General features: G+C 45.6%; 1 protein-coding gene across 1 annotated transcript in view; it reads left to right on the top strand.

Moving 5' to 3' along the window:
* LOC112300587 (polycystin-1-like protein 2) overlaps positions 1–21,560 on the top strand; it is an 83,059-nt gene extending 61,499 nt beyond the window's left edge. The window contains 17 exon segments of the mRNA XM_071219944.1: positions 12–214; positions 217–292; positions 2,540–2,744; positions 4,358–4,454; positions 7,307–7,363; positions 7,366–7,410; positions 7,413–7,433; positions 8,858–9,043; positions 9,974–10,301; positions 11,979–12,116; positions 13,673–13,799; positions 16,631–16,794; positions 18,658–18,868; positions 19,512–19,613; positions 20,103–20,258; positions 21,401–21,447; positions 21,449–21,560. Coding sequence (XP_071076045.1) covers positions 12–214; positions 217–292; positions 2,540–2,744; positions 4,358–4,454; positions 7,307–7,363; positions 7,366–7,410; positions 7,413–7,433; positions 8,858–9,043; positions 9,974–10,301; positions 11,979–12,116; positions 13,673–13,799; positions 16,631–16,794; positions 18,658–18,868; positions 19,512–19,613; positions 20,103–20,258; positions 21,401–21,447; positions 21,449–21,560 — 2,275 coding nt within the window.
* The last annotated feature ends 5,099 nt before the right edge of the window (positions 21,561–26,659 follow it).

Below are 26,659 nucleotides of genomic sequence, written 5' to 3'. Positions count from 1 at the left end.
TTTTCTTGTAGGGAGTCTGCTCTGTCACCCAACACCAGGGGATGCTCTTTCTCTCCCTTGTCTTCCATAAAAATGCAATGCCTGATACGTGAGGTGGGCCCAAGTGACCCTTGGAAAAACAGTGTGTACAGGCAATGTCTCTACTTTCAACTGGTGGGACAAGAGCTGTGGCTGGTGGGTCCTGGCGGCTTCCCCCATTGCCAGAGCCATGCCCAGTCCTCAGGCAGCTGTAGACCCTAAAGGGTTCCCTCAGGGGGCATCTGGACACTCTACCACCTCCAGCACATACCAGGTAATTCATTCCCCTAGAAGCTGAGTGGGGACCTGCCCCACCCCAGCCTGAGGCCTATGGGGAGAGGGCATCCAAGTAACCCTGGAAGGATGCTCGCCTAGATCTCCCCAGGCAGAAAAGATTCAGGATGCCTGCACAAAATCTGGGATAAGGGCTTTGAACAAGAAGGCATTTATAACTCTTTGTAAAGCATTTTGCAGTTCATAACCATTTTAAGTGGGATGTTTCCTAGCTGTGAGCCCATGGACAAGTCCTTCCACCTCTCTGAGCCACAGTTACCTCATCTGTAAAATGGGAATGATAATGCCTATCTCCTGATTCGAACTGAAAACAAAATATGTCTTTTAAGATAACCAGTGAAATTTGTGTAGGGGAAATTTTTTTTTTCCTCTACCCTTCAAGGTTCTTCTGGCTGGTCAGATAGTCAAATTGACGTGAGACAGATTAGCAGGGTGAAAACAAATTAAGGTTTTGGGTTTTATTTTTCACATTTAAACTTTTTTTTATTTATTAACTTCAGAGAGAGAGAGAGGAAGAGTGAGAGAGAGCGAGAAACATCGACTTGTTGTCCCACTTATCTGTGCACTCATCGGCTGCTCCTTGTGCGTGCTCTCACGCATGGTCGAACCTGCAACTTGGTGTATGGAGGAGACGAGGCTCTAGCCAAGCTACCCAGCCAGGGCCAAATTAAGTTTTAATAACATGTATATCACCTGTTTACATGGGAGAAACCCAGCAAAACCCAGCAAAATGGCAGAAGCCATCACTTTAAATACCACCTTCGGCTTAAGACAAAAGATGTTATGGGTGGGGTGTCAGTGATGGGGGGCTACCAGGAAAAGCACAGTAAACAAGAGTAATATTGTTACGCAGATTTAAGTCCTTCCCTCTCCAGCGATAAGTTTCTAGACATTTACATATTCACATGTTGTGGTACAGTGGGGAAAACACCCTTACAAATGGAGATTTTCCTTAACTTCTACTTGATTTTGAGAACTTCTTCTTCATCTGCTCTTTCTCAAAAATAACCACCTAAAATAATCAATATCCCCAAAGAAGTGTATGTTGGGGGTAGCAAACTGTTGCCCTTTATTTGAATACAGATAGGTTATTGATAGAATTAAGGAATGATTCTTAATTTTGTTTAGTGTGACAACAGCGCTGTAATTCAGTAAGAAAATGACCATTAGTGAGAAATATTCTGAAGTAATGAGGGATGAATTTATATTATGTCTGGAGTTTAATTTTAAATAGCCCAGTAAAAAAAAAGAAGGTGGGGTTAGAAGAAATAAGTAAGACAAGGTGGTAATGGTTGTTAAAACTAGTTGATGGGAATTGTGCTTGCTATTTTTGTATGGAGGAATTTTCATAATAAAAAGTTCAAAAAATTATATAGTACCAGCCTTCTAGGCTTTCCATGAGGAGAAACAGAGCAAATCTGTGTAAAGCACTTCACATGGGGACTGGCTCCTAGAGAGCACTGAATAAATGTGACTTCAGTAGAATACATATAGTGTTACCCTAAAAATAAAAGGCTAAAGTGAGAGGTAACAAACCTTTATTTGAGATCCAAAAGAATCCAAAACTCGGAAGCATTGATTTAGGCAGAAACCCAAATAGTGTTCCCATTAGGAGGTGAAGGCAAGGGGAGTTTATAAGAAAGGGAAAGGGAATAATTACATGAACAGAAGGAATATCCATGGGTGTTAATAAGCTAAGAAAGTCATTTTTGTAGATGCAGATAAACTAACATAGTGATACCAATTCTAAAGAATGTTTTTAATTTTCATGCCAATAGTTTTAATGTCTGCTTTCCCATTTGTTTTGCAAACCGTTGTTTGTAATACAATGCTGCTTTACTTTAGGCCCAGTGCAAAGGTTATTTCGCCCTCTTTCAACATTCGGAAGGCTTGAGGAGTAGGATGTGCGAGGCAGTTCCTCTGGGATGGCCACTCTGACTCAGTTTTGAAGTGGCTTGTTTATGTATTAAACTGATAAGAACATACTATACTTGGCCTTAGCCAAAAGGCCAAGAAGTGATGGGGTTTATAATATATTTTTAAATATGTATACAGAATAGAATATAGAATAGCCCTTTGAAGTGGGAACTAGATATAGAGGAGGAATTTGAGGATCTGAGAGGTTAAGGAGCTTGACCAAGGTGAACTAGCTTGGCCAAGGTCCCTCAGCTGATGGGCTGGAGTGGGATTTGAACTGATTCTGGACTATATCCCCTTTCCAGTACAGCTCCCTGAGAGCAAGCAAGCCCCCTCGGGGCCTGCCATGGTGGTGTGTCCTGGTGGGCTGGCTCCTGGTAGCTGCCACCAGCGGTGTGGAAGCCTTCTTCACCATGCTCTATGGCCTGCACTATGGACGGACCAGCTCTCTCAAGTGGCTCATCTCCATGGCCATCTCCTTTGTGGAGAGTGTGTTCGTCACCCAGCCTCTGAAGGTCAGGACCCCTATGTGGCTGCCCTTCTCCCCTTTACCCTTACTTTCTCTCCTGCCAGCTTCTCTGTCCTTACTTTAGCTATTCATTCATCTATCCATTCAACACACTTACATGGAACACCACCTCTGTGCAGGTCCCAGGGCAGGGGCAATAATGAAGATAACGACCATGATAACCCAAGCTCTTGGACACTCACCCTGGGCCAGGCTTGGTGGCTTTGTGAGATGCTGGCATTTCATCATCACAATCACACTCAGGAAGGACCTTGCCTCCATTTTATAGATGAGAAAACCTGAAGTTAAGAAGTTAAGGTCATAAACATCCTGCCATAGACTACACCTGTAAATAGGAATAATACAAAATTTCCTCAATTCTAAGATAGTTTTAATTGTAAAACAGACCAGCAATTTATCGGAACTTGACATTCAGATAAAAACTCCCAGTTAGTAAACGTGTACAACAATTGGAAGATACACTCATATTTCTGAAATATAAAGTTATGGTTGGAGTGGAAGAAATACTGAGCCCTAGCCTGGAGTTCTGGGTCACAGCTTTCCCTAGGAAAAAAAATCAGCTGGTAGGAATACTATGTCTGGGGAGGGGGGAGCTACATAAAGGAGGGACGTTTTCAGTGAATCTTTATGCCTACGAGACTCACCAAATCCCCCACCCTCATTCTACCCTTTGGTCCTCTGTCCTGTCCTGAACAGCCTTATTCAGAAGACTTCAGCAATTCCTGACACCTCCCACAACCTTGTCTGAGAATTTTAGGAACAGAGTCCTGGGCCTTTTTGTTCCCAACCAAGCCATAAAATCCAACTATACTTGCATGCTGTAGATATTGCGGGGAGGAAGAAAACTTATGCCTACCCTCAAGGTTCTTTCAGTTGGTCTAATAGTTAAATCTACATGAAATAGATTAACACAGAAAATAACCAAATTTAATACATACATATGCATGGGAACCTGGTATACATGAAAGAGTCAGAGAACCCACATACATGAGAGATTCAAAGACGGAAAGGGAAAATTGAGGTATACCTGACATTCTGAGCTAAGGATCATCTTGGGGCTTCAGAGGGGAGGAAGGTAATTGCAGAAAGATAAGCAGATGTTCAGTAATTAGAAGTTTACCCTGCCTTATAAATAGGTCATAAAAAGTTATTTCCAGCAATAACTCTTATTATAAGCAAGGCCCCTAATTTAAATTATTTAAGAAAGGTAAAATTTTATCATGAGTTTGCAGGGTCTTGATTCTCTCAGTTCAAAATAATTCACATGCCAAAGAGAATTATTGGAGGCCTGTTCTGAACCCTTACAGCAGAGGTAGTAAAAGGAAGCTAATCACTTAATACAGGAAGAAAGGGAGGGGGGATGGAAGAGTAACTTCCCCACACTGGAGGTGCAAGCCAGGTGCACACAAGCCCTGGCCCTCACCCCTCATAAACATGTCCCCTCTCTGCAGAGGATGGGCTGGTTCCCACCTGACCTCCCCAGAGTGTGGCTCCTGTGCCTGGGACACAGATGTGGCCTCAATCCAGCCCCATCTCAGACCAGGAGTTGATACAGTTTTTTCACCTTGGGTTTGGGGTTCACACTGGGTGTTTTTCCAGGTGCTTGGGTTTGCCACTTTCTTTGCACTGGTCTTAAAGAGCTTGGAAGATGAAGAGGAGTTTATGGTCCCTCACCTGGGACATCTGTCCAGCCCCGGTAATGGTGCACAGGTGGAGGCAGGGGCCGGGAATCTGATAAAGCTGAGAAAGCCCTAGAGGGCCCAGCCACTGGGGTGGGTGGTCCTGGCCTCAGACCTTTGCTCCCCATCAAGACTTCTCCCCTGACTGGTGAACCATCCCCAAACCATCCAGAAACAAGTGACTCCTTCACTGTCTCATGAACTATCTTACTCCTTTCTACCTGGGCCTTTCTCTCTGACACCTAAGCATGCTAAGAGGCACCTGAGGTCCATGCTCTGTGTTCGCTGTCATTCTCTGTAATCCCAATCAAGTGACTTTCTTTTCCAAAGCTCAGGTCCTGGGTCTTTAGAATGAAGACCAAAAAAAAAGGAATGAGCTTGTGGGTGGGCTACAGAGAGAGATGGTAAGTTAGAGTTCTAGGAAAAGGGTCTGAAAACTATATATAACTAGGGGACCAAATCTAGCCCACCACTTATTTTTGTAAATAGTTTTACTAAAATATAGTCAAGATGAGCCCTGTTGCAGGAGCCCACTGACCACCCCACTTCCCCAACCAGATTTCTCACTGCTCAACCAAAACTCCTGAGGGTGCTGACAATAAGAGAATTATAAAAACAAACAAGCAAACAGAGTAGAATCAACATTCTAATAGTCTATGCAGAGAACTTGACCTTCAGGGAAAGTAAAACAGGAACTAGCAAAAGTCCATGTATCTACATCATTATGCAGTGTAGTTATTACCTCCGCTGTATTCTTCTGCTCTAAATTAGGGTTTTGGTTTTGCAGATCCTAAAGTCCATTAAAATCTTCTTCCCAAGACAAGAGTCAATTTTCCTCCAAGGAGAGGCTGGCCTCCAGACTAATTAAATATTCATTAAGTCATTCCTTTGGCAATTATTCAGGAAGTACTTGCTTTGTGCTAAGCAGTGTGATGGCCTGGGAACATAATTTACATAAAGTCTACTCATAACGTATATTTCATTGATTGTAGTAATTTATAGAGTTGTGCAGCTATCACCACAATTCAGACTTGGAATAGCTTCATCACCCCATAAGGTCCCTCTTGCCCATTTGAAGTCAACCCCTGCTCCCATCCCAGCCCCAGGCAACATGGCACTAACTGGATCGAACAGACTGCTGCCTTTGGAATGAACAGCCCATTTGGGGAGACACATTAAATAATTAAATGCATAAGTAGACACATAATGTGAATTGTGATAAGAACTGGGTGTGGGAGGATAGAGATTACAGCCCTCTCGGCTGAGGTAGTACCTAAGCTGGCTCCTGGAGGATGGGGGCAGGGAGAGATTGCTCACTGGGAATATGCAAAGGCCCTGAGGTGGAACACAGCTTGTCATTTATAACAATAAAATGACAGTGTGGCCAAAGCTTGGGGAAATGAGGAGAGAATGGTTCAAGAGAAGGGCAGATAGGTGAATGGGGAGCAGGTCGTGCAGGACCTTGTAGGATCCAGGTCAATGCTAGGGTTTCGAAGTGTTTTAAATAGGAGAGCAGCATGGTCTGTTTGTGATTTTAGAAAGATTACTCTGGCTGCTCTTATAGGTCAGAGGGATTAGGTCAAAAGTGGAAGTGGGGAGACCAGTAGGAAGAATATCGCAATGGTCCAGAAAAGAGATGACATGTACTGGCAGCAGAGATGAACAAAGGGCATGGATCCAAAAGATAGTTGGGTTACTACACCCCTAGCAGAATGGCTAAAGTGAAAAAAAGTGATAAGACCAAATGCTGACAAGGATGTGGATAAACTGGAGCATTCATACATTGCTGGTGGTAATGTAAAACGACACAGCCCCTCTGGGAAACAGTTTGGCTGTTCCTTTCAAATTTAAAAATGGACTTACCATATATCCCAGGATTTGCACTCTTGGGCATTTATCACAGAGAAATGACGACTTACTTTCATGCAGGAACCTATACACAAATGTTCATAGTAGCTTCATTTGTAGTAACCAAAAGATATTTGGCCACTCCTAAGAAGCTACCCAAGAGAAATGAAAATATACATCCATATAAACACCTGTACTTGAATGTTCATAGCAGCATTATTCATATTAGCCAAAACTAGAAACAATCTAAATGTCCATCAATGGGTGAATAGAAGAAGGTAAGTATATCTATACAATGAAATACTATTCAACAATAAAAAGGAACTGCTCATACACACAATATGGATGAACTCCAAAACATGCTAACTGAAAGATGCCAGACACAAGAAACTATGTACATATGATTCCATTTATGTGAAATAGCAAGAAAAGGAAAACCTATAGAGACAGAAAGCAAATTAATGGGGCTGAGGGTAGGAATAGAGTGGAAGTGGGGACTAACTTCAGTGGGACATGAGGGAACTTTTTAGGGTGATGAAAATGTTCTAAGATTGGGTTGTTCTAAATTCAGTATAAACTTACTAAAATCATTGTGTTATAGACTTCCATTGGGTGAACTTATGAACTTCATAACTCAAAAATGTGGTCTGAAAAAGAAGATACTGGAATTAGATGTGACAGGACTTTGAAATATTAGTTACCCTCATCCTTCCATCCTTCAAAGTTCTGGAAGTGTTGGGGTCTGTCTTAGAGTCCAGGGATGCAAGGAAGACAGCATCCAGGAGTCAGTAACCCTTCTGGGAGGGAAGGCATTGTTTTCAGTACCAGGGGAATCCTCCATATGCAGAAGAAGGGACTGAATTCTGGGCACAGGAAAAGCATGGGCTGAGCACAGAGGGCAGTGTTGGGAAATGGCCCCCACAGAGGAGGAACTGTGAATCCTGGTTGCACCTGGCTGCAAATGTAGAGCCTGGTTCCACTGCCCACGGGGGTAACTGTCTTCGTGTCCTTGCATTCACAGACCCCTCTTCCTTGTTCCGAGAACGGAGAAACAGCACAAAGGATGTCTACCAGCCACCAACATTGAAAAGGTGAAAACCACTCACCTCAAGGAACACAAAGCGTTTCCCTAATCAGAGAAATCTTGGGTAGGCAGCAAGAATATCCATGCTTCTCCTCTACATTTAAAATCCTTCCCCCCCAAATCCTTTAATGGCCCTTCATGGCCCTTTGGATCAAATTCAAACTCCCTACTGTGGCTCTGCCCACACAAGGTCATCTCTCTCAGCCACTTGTGCCCTGAACTCCAGTGCCACAGGATTCTATAGCTTCTGGGACATCATGCCCATTCCTGACCCCTCTCCTTTGCCCAGGCTGTTCCATCTAGTCTGCTGGAATGTGCTTAATCCACTTCTCCACCTTTTTTTGGGGGGAAGTACTCTTAATTCTTTCATTCTCAGCCCAAAGGCTATGTAGGTCCTCGTAGAGGCTTCCCCTGGCCCTCTGGCCAACAGCTTTCAAGCCTCCATGTGTCTTGGTCTAGGCTTCCCACAACAGATTTGGGTACATATGGTTATTTTGGGAGGGGATCCTGGCAAGCTTTGGTAGGGAAGGGGAAAGTGCAGGGGTAGAGAAGAAAGCCAATGGAAAGTGGGGTGGCGAGTGGGTTCCATGTGCACAACTGAGGTTCAGTCCTGGTGGGAACCTCCACAGAAGCATGTAGTACACATCCCCACATTGTCATCCACCAGGTCACTGGTGAAGTCTGCTCCTGAGTACTGACCTTATAGCACGCCTAGCCTGCCTTCCCACTGGCTGAGCATGATCCTGGCCAGAGCTGAGGGACTTGTGCAGGAGGAGTAGCACATGCACAATGAAGCGTTCCAAGGGGTGTGGGCAGAGCCCTGAGAAGTCATCCTGGGGAGGGGTTTTTGTAATGCAGATCGCCAGGCCCAGGGCTCAGAGAGTCTGATTCAGTAAGGTTCTACATTCCCCACGTATTCCTGATGTCCAGCCTCCTAAACTAAATCTTTGTACCTTTTGGGGTCCTTACACCTGTCTTCTACAAAACAGGTGAGCTCCATGAGGGCAGGGAACACATCTGTCATCTTCATCACTCTATCTTCAGCATCATAATATGGCAGATGCCCTATTTTCTAAAAATTCTATTTAAGAAAACACTTATGTAACATGAACTTGTGCAGGCACTGTTTTAAGTGCTTTGTAAGTACTAATTTCTTGACTCCCTCTCATCACAACCCTGTGTAATAGAATTATTATCCTCATTTCACAGATGAGGAGAGAGAGACATAGAGGGGTTAAATCACCTGGGAGGGGCACATGGGTAGGAAGGGACGAAGCCAGGATTTCAACTTAGGCAGGACGTTCGTGGTCTATGAGCTCTATTTCTTTCTCCTGCCTCTACAATAATCAGTCCCACTGTCACCAGAAGCACAAGTAATTGGTCTACAAAACCTCAATTGTTTTGATCCCATGCGCCATCTGTTTCCTGCCCTAAGCTTGGTGGGAGTTGGGGAATCTGCCTGACCAGGGGCTGTGCTTCCTTTCCCAGTGTACCTGGGTTTCCTGTAGATGCTGCTGCTGGTGGCCTATGGGCAGAGGGACCCCAGTGCCTACCACCTGAACAGACACCTCAAGCACAGCTTCACTCAAGGCTTTTCAGCTGTCCTGGGCTTCCAGGAATTCTTCATGTGGGCCAACACCACGCTTGTGAGAAACCTGTACAGTCATCATCCAGGTACTGTCCCCTAGCCACAGGATGTGTCAGCCACCCGCTGCACCCTTCTTTCTAGGAACAGGTATGAGTCTCTGTAAACATTAGCCTTATAGAGAACCAATAACCATAGAACCATATGCTTTAAAGGAGAAACACTCAGAATATTGTGTGTATACAGAGGGGCCCTAACACTCCCTTGATGCAGAGTGGAGAACTTCCTAAATGAGAAATAACTGAGCATGAATTGGCTAGGCAGAAATGGTGTACCAGGCAGAAGAGACAAAATGAGAAAAGACGAGCCTGAAACACCATGGCACTTTCTTGGAACTACAAAGTGTTGAGTGTGGCTACAGGTATGAGTTGAATACCAGTGAGCATCAAAGCAGAAGAGAAAAATGAGGGCCAGATCATGAAAGATTTCAAAGTTCTTATTTTATGCTCAAGAAAATGATGAGTCATTGATGGTTTCTACATGAAGGAGTTACACAATCAAACTTTTGGTATAATCAAACTTCCAGAAGGATCATTCTGGAATTGTGGGAGTTGAAGTAGAGGGTGGATATATTAGTATGCTGGGGAGAAATAATGTGACTGATGCAGGGATGAGGGGCACAAGAGGTGGAGAGACAGGGATGGATGTAGACAACAATGAAGAGGTAGAATTGTTGGCCTTGTTGACCATTAGGATGAGGGCATTGAGGGAAAGGGTACAGATCTTCTCCAGGTTGATGACTGGGTGGTGAGAGTGCCATTGCCTAAAAGAAGTATACAGGAAATAGACCAGGTTCCGGGTGGGAAGATGGTAATGTAGCCTGTGGTTGGCCACGAACTTCTCTTGGCTTTTCCTACAATGGGTACATTGAAATTTATGTTAGCATCCAGGCCAGGGAGTTTGGACTGTGTTAAGATAATTTTGCTTACTAGATTTACCCACCTATTTCTGATCATCAGGCTTCATCACTGACGGGAACTCCAAACTGGTTGGCAGTGCCCAGATTCGTCAAGTGAGAGTCCGAGAAAACTCTTGCCCTCTTGCTACATGGTTGCAGACTTCTCTTGATGGGTGCCATGCACCACATTCCCTGGATGTTGAAGACTTGTCAGACTATGGGGAAGGCCGGAATGCCTCCAACCTCAATAGCAGCAATGGCTTTTCCCAGGCCTGGCAGTACCAGAGCCAGAGCCAGTGCCGAGGGCATCCCATCTGGGGCAAACTCACTGTGTACCAGAGAGGAGGTTATGTGGTCCCCTTGGGGACCGATCGTCAAAGTGCAGCAAGGTAAGGCTGACTTGATTCATGTGCAGCTAAGAAAAGCCATTTGCTGAAGTCCAGGTCTGATTGGCTTGTGCAGGCTTCAAAACAGGGCTGAGTCAAGCTCATTCATGTCATTGTGGGGAATTCAGAATCATTCAAGTCATATTTTCAGGAGCCTGGAATCTGTGCAATCTCAGAGTTGGAAGACAAGTGCCCCTCCAGCATTCTCAGGCCAGTGATCTCAGTCTGGTGGCCTTTACTAGAGCCAGTGCAGGCACAAGGTGCTCACACTCACGCAAATCTGTCCATTAGGCAAGTGAGAAGTGGTTATGGCTTAACCTTACCAAGAATCATGCAGGGTCTGAGGCTTTACTCTAATAGCTAATGAGCTAGCCTGCTGGTGTTTCATGGATGGTGGCAGAAGACATGAGTCTCCTGCATTAGAGACAAAGGACTTTATTACAACAAAAGCAGTAGCAAAGCTTCGTAGTAGGTTGAGTCAGTTCCCTGCCAAGGGCCATGATAGATGCTTGCATGTGCAGTGAGCTGCAGGACCAAAGGGTAGCAGGGAGCTTGGAAGTGTTCACAACTTTTATAGTGGCAGAAGCCTGCTGATTGTCCAAAGAAAGATGCCACCTCATCCCTCAAGGTTTCCCAATGCAAACACAGCCCTGAGAAATGGCCTGGGTGAAGCCCAGCCAGCTGGAGTACCCAGCACAGAGACACCGAAGGCCCTGAAGACTGCCTCCCCCATGCACTCTAGAGTCAGAGACCTCTAGGTTTGAAACCCTGTCATTGCTCCTGTTAGCTGAGTAGCCCCAGGCAAGTTAGTGGGTCATGTGAACCCCGATCTACCATTGCATTATTATAACATTGAGGCTGTTTATGATGTCAGGGTCCCTGCCCACAGCACAAGTAACAAACCCCTAAGAGAACTGCAGGGGTCCTCTGAGATTAAGGACAGGCCAAGAAGAGTCTATTTCAGAAAAAGGTCTTTTCCTGCCAGTTGGAATAGCTGATACTCTCTCCCTGCTTCAATGTACCAAGCAAGATGCAGACCCACAGCAGTATGGCATATTAAAATAGTCCTATTATTATTGCTCTAAGTAATAAAAGCTATTATTACTATGCACACATGCACACACCCATTTTCTCTTCAATGATCCTGGCACTGGTGTTAACACCACTGTAGATGGGGAAACTGAGGCCTGGAGAAGTTATTCACTTAAGGTCTTTCCACTGCACCAGCAGGCAGATCTCTAGGAACTGGTCCCAAGTGGGACATCACAGCTGCAGCTGCTGCCTGCCCAAACCACTGATATTTTATGTGGCTCCTCTAACACCATGGTCCTCAAACTTTAAAAAGCATCATAACCCCTTAAAGGGCTCATCGAAGCATAGATCCCCAGGCCCCACACCCATTGTTTAGGATGCAAGAGGTCAGGGTGGGGACTGAGAACCATCATTTCTAACAAGTTTCCAAATTACCCCAATGCTGCCAGTCTGGGGACCCCACTTTGGGAACCTCTACTCTAACAGCCAGGAGACCATTGGTGCTAACACATTGCACCATGGTATGTGAAACTGTGTGACCACTCCCAGGAGTGGCCCCAAAGCCCCAGGAGAAGTTTCAACAGGAAGCCCTGGCTTCCTCCCTGGGGCTAAGGACAGAAATGCCCCTAAATGCCCTTCTTCCCACAGAATTCTCCAATATCTCTTTGACAACACCTGGCTGGACAGCCTCACCAGAGCTGTGGTTGCGGAGTTCACTGTCTACAACGCCAACGTCAACGTGTTCTGCATCATCACTCTGACCCTAGAGACCAGCGCCCTGGGTAAGCACCTACTTGTGAACACACCTGCAGAGTTCCAGAAGATAAACCCTGCTCCCCTCCCTCTGGGCTAGGGCCTAGCTGTCCCAGTGTCGGAGCTCCAGGGCAAATGGTGGTTTGGGAAATTCAGAGAGGGGTGTCTTGATTCTCCCTGGACACTCAAAGGCAAAGCTTCAGGGTTGTTCCACACCCCCACCCTGCCCCTTCTCTTGCCATGTCTCCCACGTTGTCCTAAGAGAACCCAGTTGGGGTCTGAAAGCGGTTCATATCCCTGAGCTTCCTACTCTACTAGTGGTGGGAGCTGGCAGTGAGGGGCTAGGAAGGGGGTGATCTGGTAACAGATACCTTCATCTAAAACAATAGATTGTACCTCAATCTATAGTATGAAGTATATTTTACATCATAATCCAACACACAAATCTACACAACTGGGACAGAAGCTTCAAAAATATTTCCTTTAGCTACATGATACGTGGATATGTTTACATCCTATTTTAGTCTTTTTCCCCATTCCTCCACCTTTCACTCTCTTTTAATGCTAATCACAATTTATTGAAAACTGATGAAAGGTCTCTTCAGCTAATAATCAATTTGCCTAAAACTCAATCACATCTCCTTTAAAAATTAAACATTTTCGAAATATGTATTACTTTTATAAAAAATGGTAATGTTTGTAGTTTTTTAAAAATGTCAGAACTATGAAAAGGTCTTCCATTATCATTATCATATCAATTTCCATTATCATTCCCCATTGTCAAAAATTCCTTTCTAATTCTTTTCAGGAGCTTATCTGTGTCTCTTGTTTTCCCTTTCTGTCATCTTTTTGGCTTTTTAAGGACCGCTTAAACAATTGTCCCCAAACACACCTGATTCCATTACGTGTTTCTACAAATATAAAGCGTGAGATAGGTTTCGGGTCTGGTTGATTCAGCATCCACTGATGTCAGGAAGGACTCAGGCTGTTTGCCACTCTCCATTCTGCCATTCTTGGGGCTGGCTTTGCTTTTGTAGGAAGTAGCCTTATTAGTCAGATTGTTTTTTTTAAATCATTAATAAAAAATCATTTTAATACAAAATAAGAAAAAAACACACAAATGAATGAAAGATGATTCAAAAGATGGTTGAAGTTTAGGCATATTTGTCAATAGATGCATGGATCCTCAGTGAACAGTCTGTAGATGAAATAGCTGTACATGAGCTGGTCTGAAGCAAAGGGGTGGTAAATGGGTGGGTGTGCTTTGGCTGGGGGGACCGCGTGCACAAATGGCAAGCACCAATGCAGAGGGCAAGGGGCGGGTTTTCCAGTGCAGCTACAGTTGTCCCTTCTGATCTGTCCGTTACCTTTGACATCCATTAACTGTCCTCATTCAGTCACTTGGGTCTGTGGGTCTGAAGGACCTTTAACTTCTCTGTTGGCCCTGGCCAGCCTCCAGAAGGGCTTGAGCTTGAGCGATCCCACTGATGACTTCTGTTTAGAGGCGGTGGCTCTGAATGGGAAATCATGGAGGGGGGGTACAGGACGGGGTGAGCGTGGTGGTCAAAGAAATGCACTCTGCTTCCCAGGAACCTTTTTGCACACTTGGACCTGCAGAGCCTGAGCCTGTATCCCTTCACTGATGGCTGGCACCCCTTTGTGGTGGTGGCAGAGGTCATCTACTTCCTGTTCCTCCTCTACTACATGATTGTGCAGGTGAGGAGTGGACAGTGGTTCCATGGGCAAGGGATGGAGATGGCACTGTGCCTGTTCTCTCTCCCTTCCCTACACTCTTCCCTGGGGTTGGGTCTGAAGCAAGGGGGAGGAAGATGTTCTGCTTACCTGTTTGTCATGGCTACCTTTGGGGGCCTTTCTGCTGGTCCTGAGGGCTGACCTAGTTCAGGAACCCAACTTTGGCATCGCAGAGGAACTAAGGACTCAGAGGGTGGTCCTTTCTGAGTGGGGAAGGAAGAAGAGTAGAGCTCCCGTTTCTCCTGAACCGTGACTTTCCAAAAATGCTGGAGGTGGAGATTCTCCATAGCTGGGGGTTCTCTGAACTTAGATTGGGTGGGGGGTTCTTAGTACTTTTGTTCTCACTGTGGTCCCTGAGAATTAGGACACATCCCCCTTGCTACCTTTTCCACTATGTTGCACGATGAAGGTGCAGATGTTTATATGATGGTGGTCTGAGGATGCTGTGAACACACCCAAAGCATACTAGACGTTCTTTTACAAAAATGGAAACCATATACCTAAAAGGGGCATCTTAGCCCCCGGCCCCCATTCCCTGCCCCAACAACTACAGCAACCACTTTAACGTAAGAAAGATAGTTTGAGGGCTTACTATGAGGCAGGCATTGTGCTAAGAACCTTATGTGGGTTTTCTCCTTTAGCAACACCAGGAGAAAAGTCCTTTTGGATCCATTTCAGAGTAGGAAGCTAAGTCCAGAGACGTGAAGTAATTTATCCAAGAGCAGAACTGAACCCTGAGAGTCCGACCCCAGATCTTGACACTAAGCCCCCCTACCACAACATCAGCCTCAGATACTGGCAACGTGGTCTCTGAGCATCTAATTCAAACCCACCAGCCAACAGTTATCAAATAGCAACTTAAGTACTAGAATTTCTCTAAGAGCATCAAAGGAGACCCATTCACCACCTCTCTGAGCTTCATGCCTCTCCTCTAGATTGCCCTCACACTCTGCCTGCGGCTGTTTCAGAAAGCCTCTCTCCAAAACCCCTAAATCTCAAAATGCTGTGTGAGCAGTTTAAAAAGAATTTTCCCTCACTCCATCCCTTTAGAATGGAGGCAAATTTAGCCTCTTACCAGGCAAATACTAGTCCTTCCTCTGTAGAAGTAGGAAGGGGAGGGAAATGGAACAGACAATAGGAGATTCTCTTGAGTAGAAGGGAAAGAAGGAATGGGAGGGAAGCTGAGAACATGCACAGGATAATTCTTTTTGACCTGGTGACACCTGTTGGGGAAATAGCATTAGAAACAAAGTCTCCTGCCAATCCAGGAAACCTCTCCACAAAGGTAGAAAAAATTACTTAAATGTATTCATTTTAAATTGCTTTATATACACACGTTGTATGTCACATACAATTTACCATTTTAGCCATTTAAAATGTGCAGTTCAGTTGCATTAAATACATTCACATCCATCTCCAGAACTTTTCTCCTCTTGCAAAACTGAAATTGTACACATTCAGTAATAACGCTAACCTTCTCCCTAAGAAAACTACTTTTATTATTGAAAAAACATTAAACCAGCATGCGATATGCAGCCCAGGCAATCCTCTAGAGATAGAAAAAAATCTCACCCTTGAATATCACCACGCAGATACAATTCATTACATACGTATACATCCTTAAAATAATGGTGAAAGGGTCAGGCCAGTTTCCCAACCCCCAGACTACTCATGACCCAGTCAGACCAGTTTTCCAACCTGCTGGACTGCCCATGACTCAGTTATCCCAACTCAATTGATAGCCTGAGGCTTAATGGAAAGTCTCTGCCACCTCACACAATAGACATCTGAGGCCAGCCTTATGGTCGGTGGTCAGACTCACCTTCATGTACCTGAGAACAGCCTGGGCCCTTTACCTAACCCATTGTCCTGGCTCACATCCTGAAACCCTGAGGCAACTGCCCAGAAGAACAAGAGATTAATCCCCCCTAGCCCCCCACAAACCCCACACTTTTTCTTTTAAAAACCCCATTCTTGTCTCCCCCCACCCCTGGGGCTGCAGTTGGTCCAGACTCAGCCCACTTGTAAGCGCAGCATCAAATAAAGGCACTTGGATCAGATCATCTGGCTCCCCCTGCCTCTATCTCTTGTGCATTTTTAACAAAAGACTGATTAATCTTTAAGAGGTATTATAGCACCATTTGTTCTACTAGTCCATCCTGAACTCACCTGGTTATTGGGGTGGCCACCTGAGTTTGCTAATTGCCTCTACGAAAAGGAAAAATAAACTTCACCTATGTTTGCAACAGGAGGTAGTTTTGCAACTGGGAGCCAGGTACTAGCCCTAAGCTGGGCTCCTATGTTCTCAAGGAAAGCAGGAGATGGGGGTGCTATCTTCCTTGATGATTACATTTCAAAGAGATGGCTTCCAGTCTTTGAGAAAAACAGTCCTGGGTTGTAAAACTGTCAAGAGGCTTGTTTAGCTTTTAAATAGATTTACATATATCTCAAAGAGGCAGAGAAAGAACTCACAATTACAAGTTTTCTTTAGTAAATGCTCTGTGGTGGAGGGAATGTCTTTTCCTCCCCCCCCTTTTTTTTTTTGCATCACAGAGAATTAAATATCTGTCTTATTAGATACTACAAATCCTACAGCTTGGATTAATAGGGTCTGGGCATATAGTTAGGGAGAGGCCCCCAGCACTCTGCATGTGGGGCCAAGACTTTGAGAAACCTCCAAGGATCCAGAAACCCCCTCCCAGAGTGTCATTCTGGGTGGTGCAGGGAGCTACCTTGGGGGTGAAGGCAGGGGACAGGCAGGGGACGGGCACAGTTCTGGCCACAGCCTTTGGTAGAACCTACGGCTCCTTTCTTGGGGCAAGCTCATGAGAAGGCAGAAGTGGCGCTATTTCCACAGCAAGTGGAACCTTCTGAACCTGGCCAGCTGGAGTGCCCTGGTGTTTGTGAAGAGGGCCATCCCAGTGGAGGGAGACATACAATGATACCAGAAGCACGAGGAGTGAGTGGCTCTGCCTCAGCCCCAGGTCACACCACTGGCCCTGCTTCCTCCAGCTCTGGGTGGCTCAGGGGTCAAAGAAGGCTTTTGAAATCTTGTTGACCCTCAGAGGATGAAGGGTCACTTGACAAAATAACTATAGCTATCATTTAGGTTCAGGCTTGTGGTCTGAAGCATAGGCAATTGGAGAGTACTCTAAGACAAAATAAAACAATACCTTTTGCAAATCTTACCAAAACAAAGGACCAAGTGACACTCTGTTAAGGTCCCTCCCAGCCTTTTGGGCAGGGTTTTTGCAACTATATTAGTATCATCAACCCGCTTTTGCTACCATTTACCAAGTGTCTACTCTATGCTAGATAGGATGCCCTAACCAGTCAGATCCTCATGAAAACTGTTGGAAGCAAATGTTATCATTACCCCATTTTACAAATGAAGAACTTGAGGCTCAGAGAGGTAATGTGACTTCCCCAAGGCCACACAGCTAAAAAGTGGCAGAGAAGTCATTTAAACCTGGCTTATATGTCTCCAGGATCCCAGTTTTTACTTTGAACCATTGTTTCTTGACTCACTGATTCTATAGATATAACTAACATTTATTGAATTATCTCTATGCTGTACACAGTCATACAGACACCATTCTGGGGTCACTAGATGCCACTCCCTCCTGTCTGTGTGAATGTCCCTACCACCCTTACATTTGAAGGGGATGGAAATACCATCCAGCTGCTGTGCTAAGTGAGGGCCTAACAAACTTTAACTGCATTATGTCATTTGACTTTGAAAACCACTGGATAAGGAAGTATACTATCTCCACTTTACAGACAAGGGCAGAGTGTTGGCACAAGGTCACAGAGCTAGTGACATAGTGGCATAACTGGTGGTGGAAGAATGACAGTTGGAATCCAGGTTCTTCCCCATCCCATCCTGCCCTTCATTCCCCTCCCATGCCTCTGCACTCTAAATTCATTCTTAATGTTGGTGTGTCATTAAAAATGGCATAGGTCTATATCTAATGACATGGGGGGGAAGAGTACAGGACAAAATTATATGATCGAAATTTGTAAAAACATTTCATATCATATATAATGCCCTACTGAAAGCTATTCTTTTACCTAATCTTCTACCTTCAAGAATCTTTCTGCCCCAGCTAGTGTGGTTCAGTTGGTTGGAGCATCGTCCTGTAGACCAGAAGGTCATGGGTTCAACTCCTGGTCAGAGCACATACGCAGGTTGTGGGTTTGATCCCTGGTTAGGGTACATACAAGAAAGCAACTGATTGATGTTTCTCTCTCACATCAATATTTCTCGCTCTCTCTCACTAAAGAAGCAATGAAATAATGTACTTGGGTGAAGATAAAAACAAAAAAATTTTCTTTAAAAGAATCTTCCTTTTTTAGCAGACCGAGGCTGCTGGTACAGATGGTTGCTTCCTCCTTTGGCTCCTGACACACCTTTTCCCTGACTCTTAAAATATCCAACCTTCTCTCATGTCATTTAATTGTTCATATATGTGGAAGTAATAACCATGTAAGGTAAGCCCTCCTTTATGATGGCAATTAGCTCTGATTAAAGCACAGTCCTCTTGAGCCTGGGAGGATTCCTCCTATGTCATTCTTCCACAGTTCTGGAGCCATTAACCACGACTTCAAGGTATGGCCCCATGACCACCATCACCATCCTCACCATCTCATCATCACCTAGCTGGGGGGATTGGGACAGCCCTGTATCCCAGACCTGTTGCAGGAAGTGATGACCTCTTACATAATAAGTCTAATCCTGCATACCAGGCTGAACTGAGTCCAAACAAATTCTGGTGGCGTTGGTCACAGTCTATGAGACCCAGTCTCCCTCTTGGTCTCAAAGGGGGATCAGTTTCAGTGAGACAGCAGCAGCTGATGCTGCCCTTGGTTACATCATTGCCTTCCTGATACTGTTGTCCGCGGTGAAACTCTGGCCTCTGTTCAGATTGAACCCCCAAATGAACATGATCACATCAGCTCTACGCCGTGCCTGGGGGGACATTTCGGGCTTTGTCGTCATCATCCTTATCATGCTCCTGGCTTACTCCATTGCGGTCAGTGGTTCCTTTGGGAAAACCTCATGGTGGTTCTCCTTGGAAGCTAAGGCTTCTCAGTTTCAGGAGGCTGGGGATTAGGTTTACGGGAACCCTGGAAACCTGAGGGAGTTGGTGGATCTTCTGAATCTGGGTGCTTTCAGCTGGGAGCTCATGAACTGGTCACTCCAAATGGAGACCTCAGTGGGGTAAGAGTGAAGAGGTATAGTCTCGACACTGAAAGGGTCAGCTATCTTCAGCAAAGAATTCCTTTCTGTATCCAGACCCTGCCTGGATATACCAGTTCTCCTGCATTCCCAGAAGCTCAGGCATGCACAGAGCATGCCTTCTGTGTGGGGGGATGTGGAGATGAGTTAGGCAGCCCCTGTCCTTGAGCTGAGGCAGCAATGGGGAAGTAAGGCTGGACATATCTGCAGGCCATGTCAATGCTTAATGCCCTACACATGAGGCAGAGCCAACCCCATTTCATTCAGCTGCTTAACACTGACAACATTTTTTAAATCACATCTTTTGTGTCTGAAACAAAAAAATTGAATTATTAACTTTTATATCAAGTAATGTGAGAAACAAAAACCCTCTGACACATCCTGATCTCCATCTAAATATGCCTCCCATCCTCTCCTATATACTCTTTCTGTAACAGTCAAACTTGCTATTTGGTTGGAAACTCCGTTCCTACAAAACCCTCTTTGATGCAGCAGAAACGATGATCAGCCTTCAGCCAGGAATCTTCAACTATGAGGAGGTAATGGGGGAGAGTCAGAGGACACGGACCCTGACATCTACACCAAGTCTTTACAAAAATTAGAAAAAGCAGTCCCCTCAAATGCCTCCCCACTGGATGTCACCCCTTGGGTCCATGGCCTGGCAAGTGCAGAGCAACTATGGACAAAGAGAAAGGGTCCCCCTTCCTCTGGGCAGACAGCCCCACACCAGGGCCCACAGCTCACCCTGAGGACCCCAGCTTACAGAAGAATATCAGGTACTGGCTACTCAGGAGAGGACTGTGCTAGGGGTCCCCTGGAAGGGGACGCTCCTGGCCCTAGCCGGAAATGGTGCCTATATTTGGAAATGGCAGCAGTGAGGGGTGGGGGCCCCGCCCTTTCCCTCTCCTGGCAGTCACCAGGCAGAGGAGGACCTTTCTTGTCCAAGGCTCTGCCTAACTTTGAGGATCAGTTTTCCCTCTGAGGGTGCCTGGTGGGGGGAAGTGGTCAATAGGAAACAGGACCCCCAGAGATGACTCTGGATTTCTTGGTAACACGTCCTGGACTATAGCCCAGTGCTTGGCTCCCTTCTAATTGGGTCCTGCATTGTTTTCATGACATTTGTGCTGAATCTATTTATCTCTGTCATCCTGGTGGCCTTTAGTGAAGAGCAAAAATACTATCAGGTGAATCCCTTTGGCCTATTCTTTAACAGTCACTGATCTTGAAATAGAAAAAGGCTGGATGAGCAGATTAGACAGTGGGGAAACCTGAGAGAACACTGTCGCTCAAAGCCTTCATTTCACGGGAGGAGAAACTGAGAGCCGGAAGAAGGAAATTATCTCACCAAGATCACAAGCAAATGAAGATCACACTAGAATTGGGTCTCTTGAATCCCAGTGTGGGTCTCTGTTCATTACACCAGTGATTCTCAGCTCTGACTGCATATTAGAATCAGCTGGGGGCGTTTGGAAGCTACTACTGCTGCACCTGAGACCCATAAAAACAGAACCTCTGGGTGAATGATGCAAACATAGGTGTTTGTGTGATTTTAATAGGCAGCCAAGGTTGAGACCCATTAAAAATAATCAAAGATGATAATTTAGGTAATAAAAACTTTAACACTTCATGAAGTGATCAGTCTCCATTCAGAGAACTGCAAAATGGGTGGAAGGCAGAAGTTTTTATAGGATAAAGAATTTAAAAAGCAAGGGAGGGAAAAATACAAAATATTGGGTTGGCTGGGGCTGCACAGTCAACCTTGTCTGGGTGAGAAGGAAAAAGAACACGGATAGAGCCCTGAGGTGGCTTGGCATCTGGGACTGGCTGACTGAATGTGCTGATTTCTGGTCAAGGGGAGCATTTACAGAGACACAAAAGTTATCTATGTTTCCGTTTGCTGACATGGCACCCTGGGCGAGAGCGGCTCCACTTTGGGCCTAGAAATTTACTTCAACAAGTTATATGGTGACTTTGGTTTAAATTTTGAGAAGCTGCCAAACTGTTTTCCAAGGCAGCTACGCCATTTCACATTCCCAACAGCCATGCATGAGAGGCTTTGTACATAAATTCCTACCCACCTCTGATGGGGCGGTGAAGGAATTCTGTCATTTTCATCAGAGAGGGCGAAGGAACCCCCCCTAGTGATAAAGGGGGGAGCACGCACCCTTGGGTTTCCCTGAAGGAAGTGAAAGCAACTCTGATGAGCAAGGTGACTTTGGCAGGGAACAAGTTTCACAATAAAACCTTGGTTTCCCCTTAAAAAGAAAAGCCCAAAGAGAATGTACTGGTACCTATATCCATTCTATGGTTCTCTCTCTCTCTGCAGCTGTCAGAGGAAGGAGAGATTGTCGATTTGCTGCTGATGAAAATACTGTTTCCTGGGCATTAAATGTAAAAGACAGGAGCCTGGAAGCTGCAGTGAGCAGCCTGAGTTGCCGTTAGAAGCCCAGCCCCCTCTATCTGCACCAGCTGCACTCCAGGTTTAAGCTGTTCATCCGTACTCGATCACCTGTGGAGTCCTCAGACGGCCAGAGCCTCGGGCCTACACTTAGCCAGTGATTCTGTACTTTCTGCGAGTCAGTGTTTTCTGTGTCCATCGATGTTACCAAGGCTGGCAAGTAAAAAGACTAATAAAACTATGCATATATGTACACGTACAAATGCTGCTACTGTGATAGACTGTTTCAAATGTATTTCCTTCCAGAAATAAAACAAATAGCCTGGAGTTCAAGAAAAAAATCTCTTCTGCAGACTAATTATTTCACCTTTTTGATCAGTCAGGGGTTGCCTTTGAATGATTTTCTAACAGTTCAGGGTTTCTCAAACTATGTCTGAGAGATGCTAATAGCCATCATATTAGTTTGCTAGGGCAGCCAGAACAAAGTATCACAAACTGGGTAGCTTAAAACAACAGGAATTTATTGTCTCACAGTTCTGGAGGATAAAGGCTCAAAATTAAGGTGTCAACAGGGCTATGCTCCCTCAGAAGGCTCCACAGAGGAATCTTGTGTTCTGGCTAACACTTGCCAGCAATCCTTGTTGTCCCTCGGTTTGTAGATGCATCGCTCTGACACCTGCCTCTGCTGTCACGTGGTTTCCCCGTATGTCTTTCTCTGTCTCTCTTTCCCTCTTGTAAGGATACTAGTCATAGTGGATTAAGGGCTCATCCTACCCCATTACGGCTTCACCTTAATGAATGGCATGTGCAACAGTTCCTATTTCCAGTTTGGTCACATTCCGAGGTACTGGGTAAGGTTAGGACTTCAGTGTATCTTTTTAGGGGACACAATTCAATCTGCAACAGGTGTCATGGCCCCCAGAATGTTTTTGGATCAAATAAATGTGGGTAACGCTGGATTATAAAAGGCTGTACAAGTTTTTTAGCATCGGAATTGTCAGAGTTTTTAATATGCTAAATGTGCACTGTGAATCTCCTGGGATGAGATGAGCATGAGCAACAAAGTATGTAATGATTCCCAAACCTCTTTGGCCAAGACACCCAGTACTGCAGCACCTCAATAGGGCTAGTGTTCCTTAGATGATACTTTGGGAACTGTTGATCTATACCAGTGGTTCTCAGCCTTGGCTGCATGCTAGGATCCCTAGACTTCGTCCCTACATATCAGAGTCTCTGGGCTGGGACCCAGGTGTCAATACTTTTTTAAGCCCCCAGGTGATTCCAGTGTGCAGTCAGACTGGATAACCAAGCTCTAAATTCTGAGAACCGCAGGTCTAGATAATAAAAGGCTTCCAGATGTCAGTGTGGAGAAGTGCGCAGTTCCCCTCACCCATGCCGGGGAAGCACCTCAGACATCCTCTGCAGTTCGCCCTCACATACCCATTGTGGCAGATACTCTAGGTTGCCTGCCCTGAATCCATTCTATGCTTTCCTCCTTGCTATCAGAATCCTGACTGTTTCAGGTAACCATCTACCCTTCCCCTGCATTCTCCTGGGAAGGTGACCCTGTAACCACCTCAAGGTAAAATCTGATTTGTCTTAGTAATGGTAATTCATTTACCTTGACAGTGAGCGGTTTAGTGTGAACCTGTCCCAGTCTGGCCAGTGAAAAATGAGAGGTCTTTAGGACACTTCCAGGAAAGGCCTGCTTGCTAATAAAAGGAGACACAGAGAGATGGGCTCTTATGCTGCTGGACATTGTCTGGTCTGAGCAAGACCCCTGGAACTTTGGCACCTACCTTGAGACTACAGGGAACAATCTGGAGATGGCAGAGCAGTAAGATGAAGGGAACATGCATGCTTGATGAGGTCTTTAAAAGCTGACTGAATCAAGCCTGGAGCTAAACTACTGCCAGCCTTTATCGGGTGAGAGCTTAAATGTCTTTATGATGGTTGAATCAGAATCTCCCCCTGCTGCCCTGACAATCAAAACCTAGGATCCGTTATAAACACAGAGCCACATAACATGCAATGTACATAAAACCTTGGTGATTTCATTATCTTCTATCCATGCAAAAGCCCCCAGTCATTCTTTATCACGTCAGGTATGAACATAAGCTCTATATGCAGATGCACTGTACAAATCAAACCAGCAACTCCTTCAATCACATTACGTGTTGAGGACTGTCCCAGGATGTGACCGCTGACAACCTTGAGCTAGCCAGATCTGGCCACAGTAGAGATTGCTTCTCTTAAATCTCCTCATACACTATCTGAGTCATCCCTCCCATATGCCCCAAGGCTTGCTGGTTCCCTGGAACAGGTTGTTCCCCTGCCCTGGGCAAGCATTTAAAGCATTTCCCCCATTTGAGGCAGGTTACGCTGAGGTACACCTATCCATGCTCTGTTCTATACAGTTATCACCTGCCATGTCCCATTTCACTCCTGGGCAAGTTAGTTAAACTTTCTGAGCCTCCAGCTCTTCATCTATGAAATGAATTTGATACCCACCACAAAGGGGTTTGGAAAGGATTGAAAAGATAATGTTTGTACAGTTCCAGGCGCATTGCAAGGGCTCAAAGAAACGACTATTATTTGCTCAGGTGAACATGGAGCATGACAGCCCTTGCACGGTACCGCACAGATGTGCCAACAACCCCGACTTTATAAATGCGGCAGAAGCTCAGTGTAATTACACACGGGCCTTCCCAACACACACTGTAAGGTGCTTGAAGTGTTTTTCACCCTGTGTTTCTTTGCTGATTCATGCTCACTCCATACAATCTGTCTTTCCCAGAACTTAATTATTATCTGTCTGCAAGAATGGGGACATGTCCTCTGCTTTTTTCAGAAGACCCTGGTTCAGACCATGCTAGGTCTAAACTCTCTGCTTTTCCTCCCCTCCCCCCCCCCCTTTTTTTGAGATGAAGAGAGTTGGTAGAGACAGGAAGAGAGAGGGAGAGAACGATGGAGAGAAACAGGGAGGAGAGGCAGAGGGATACAGGGAGGGAGGGAGAGAGAGAGAAAGAGGGAGGCAGAGCAAGAAAGGAAGATGAAAGGGGGAGGGAAGAGGGAGAGAAAGGCAGAGGAAGAAGGGGGAAGTGGAAGGAGAGACAGGGAGAGGGAGAAGGGGGGAGAGAAATAAGGAGAGCGAGAGACAGAAGGAGAGAGGAAGAGGGAAAGGGAGATTGAGAGAGAGTGGAAGAGAAAGTTAGAGGGAGAAGGAAAGGAAGAGAAAAAAGGAGATAGGAAGAGAGAGAAGGAGAAAGGTAGCAAAAGGGAAAGCGAGGGGGAGACAGGGAGAGGTTGAGAGAAGAGGGAGAGGGCAGAGAGTGAAGGGAGAAAGAGAAAGAAAGGAAGGGAGAAGGAGAGGAAGAGGAGAGAATGCGAGAGAAAGAGGAACAGGAAGAGGAAAAGGGAGAGGGTGAGAGAGAGGGAGAGTGCAAAGGAGGGAGGAAGAGAGGGAGATAAAGAGGCAGAGTGAGGAAAGAGTGGGAAGTGAGGGAGAGGGAAATGAAGAGGGAGAGAATTAGAGGGAGGAAGATGAAAAGAGAGGGAGAGAGAAACAAAGAGGGGGAGAGTGAGCAGGGGAGGAGTGGAAAAGGGGGAGACAGAGAGGGAGAGAGGCAGAGAGGAAGAGAGTAAGAAAAGGAGAGAGTGGGAAAGTAAGGGAGAGGGGAAGAGAGAAAGAGGGAGAGGCATGAGAGGAAGAGATGGGGGAGAGGGGGAGAGAGAGTGTAGAAGAGAGGCGGCGGGGGGGGGGAAGAGGAGAGTGGGAGATGGAGAGGGAAAGAGCAAGAAAAAAATAGGCAGAGGGAGAGACAGAAAGGCAAAATGAGATATAAAGAGAGAAGGAAAGGGAATTAGAGGAAGAAAGGGAAAGAGGGAGAGAGAGAGGAAGGAATGGGAAAGGGAGGAAGAGGAAGAAAGAGGGAGATAGAGAGAGAGATGAAGGAAGAGATAGAAAGGGGGAGAAAGGGAGAGGGTAAGGGAGGAAGGAATAAAAGCCTAGAGAAGAGAAAGTGAATGTGTAGAGAAATGAAAAGAGAGAGAGAGAGGGAGAGGCAGAGGGATACAGAAGAGACAGCAAGAGACACAGATGAGACAGGCCAGTAGCCAGAAGTAGAATAGGGGAACTGAAAAAGATAAAGCCAAGCAGTTTACAGCCATTAAGAAAATCGAAAAATCCCATCTCCCCTAACCAAGGACACTTAAGAGTAAACGGTCTGCCCTGGCTGGTGGATTGAGCACAGGCTGTGAACCAAAGGGTCACATGTTCAATTCCCAGTCGGGGCACGTGTCTGGGTTGCAAGCCAGGTCCCCAGTGGGGGCCATGTGAAAGGCAACCACACATTGATGTTTCTCTCCCTCTCTCCATTCCTTCCCTACTCTCTAAAAATAAATAAATAAAATCTTAAAAAAATAAATAAACGGTCTACACTATTCCCCTATAACCAGGGTGTAAATAGCTTAAATCACCCTACTTAGGGATACAGCAGAAATCCAATTAGTGCCATTAGTACCAACCAAAGACAGATGAAGATAAGGGAATAAATCTCATTTCGGTGAGTCAGCACAAAGCTGATGAATATTATATTGAGACCCTCCCCTAAATCCCAGTCTTCAAAACCCTCAAGAGGAAGGACCCAGGGCCGGAGCATGCCCATGCCTTTCTTCTCTCTCAGGCTTGCATCAACTAAATTCTAAAGATCCCCCCACAAGACTTGCAACCAGGGGGACAATGAGCAGCAGCTTGTTCCGGGCTAACCCCCAGAACATGTCTCTAAGGTCTCTTATCTCTGACTTTCCAATGAGCAAAAACAGCCCCACCTAGGCTCATTTCTTTCCCATAACATTTCTAGAGAGCCAAAGCTCTCTCCTTTTGTTTTTTTTTTTTTTTGACCCTCAGCCCTCCTTTGTTTCACTGTCCCCAGCTTTAACAAATGTACTCTCAAAAGCTCCTGGACCGATCTTGTGAAATCTTTCCCACACAAAGTCAAGAACCCACACACTACAGGCCTCTGGAGACAGGCCAGCTGTGAGCCTGGTTCCTATCCAGCAATAATGAAGGAATAAAGAGGGAGGGAGACAAAGAAAGAGAGAGGGGGAGAGGGAGGGAGAGTGACACAGAGATGGAGGGGCAGAGAGAGGGACAGTTATAGGGACAGGGAGAAAGAGGGAGAGGTA

Source organism: Desmodus rotundus, chromosome 12 (genome assembly GCF_022682495.2).
Source record: "Desmodus rotundus isolate HL8 chromosome 12, HLdesRot8A.1, whole genome shotgun sequence".
Classification (NCBI taxonomy): domain Eukaryota; kingdom Metazoa; phylum Chordata; class Mammalia; order Chiroptera; family Phyllostomidae; genus Desmodus; species Desmodus rotundus.
The sequence above is the reverse complement of the archived record's forward strand: the minus strand, read 5'-3'. Positions and strand labels throughout refer to the sequence as shown.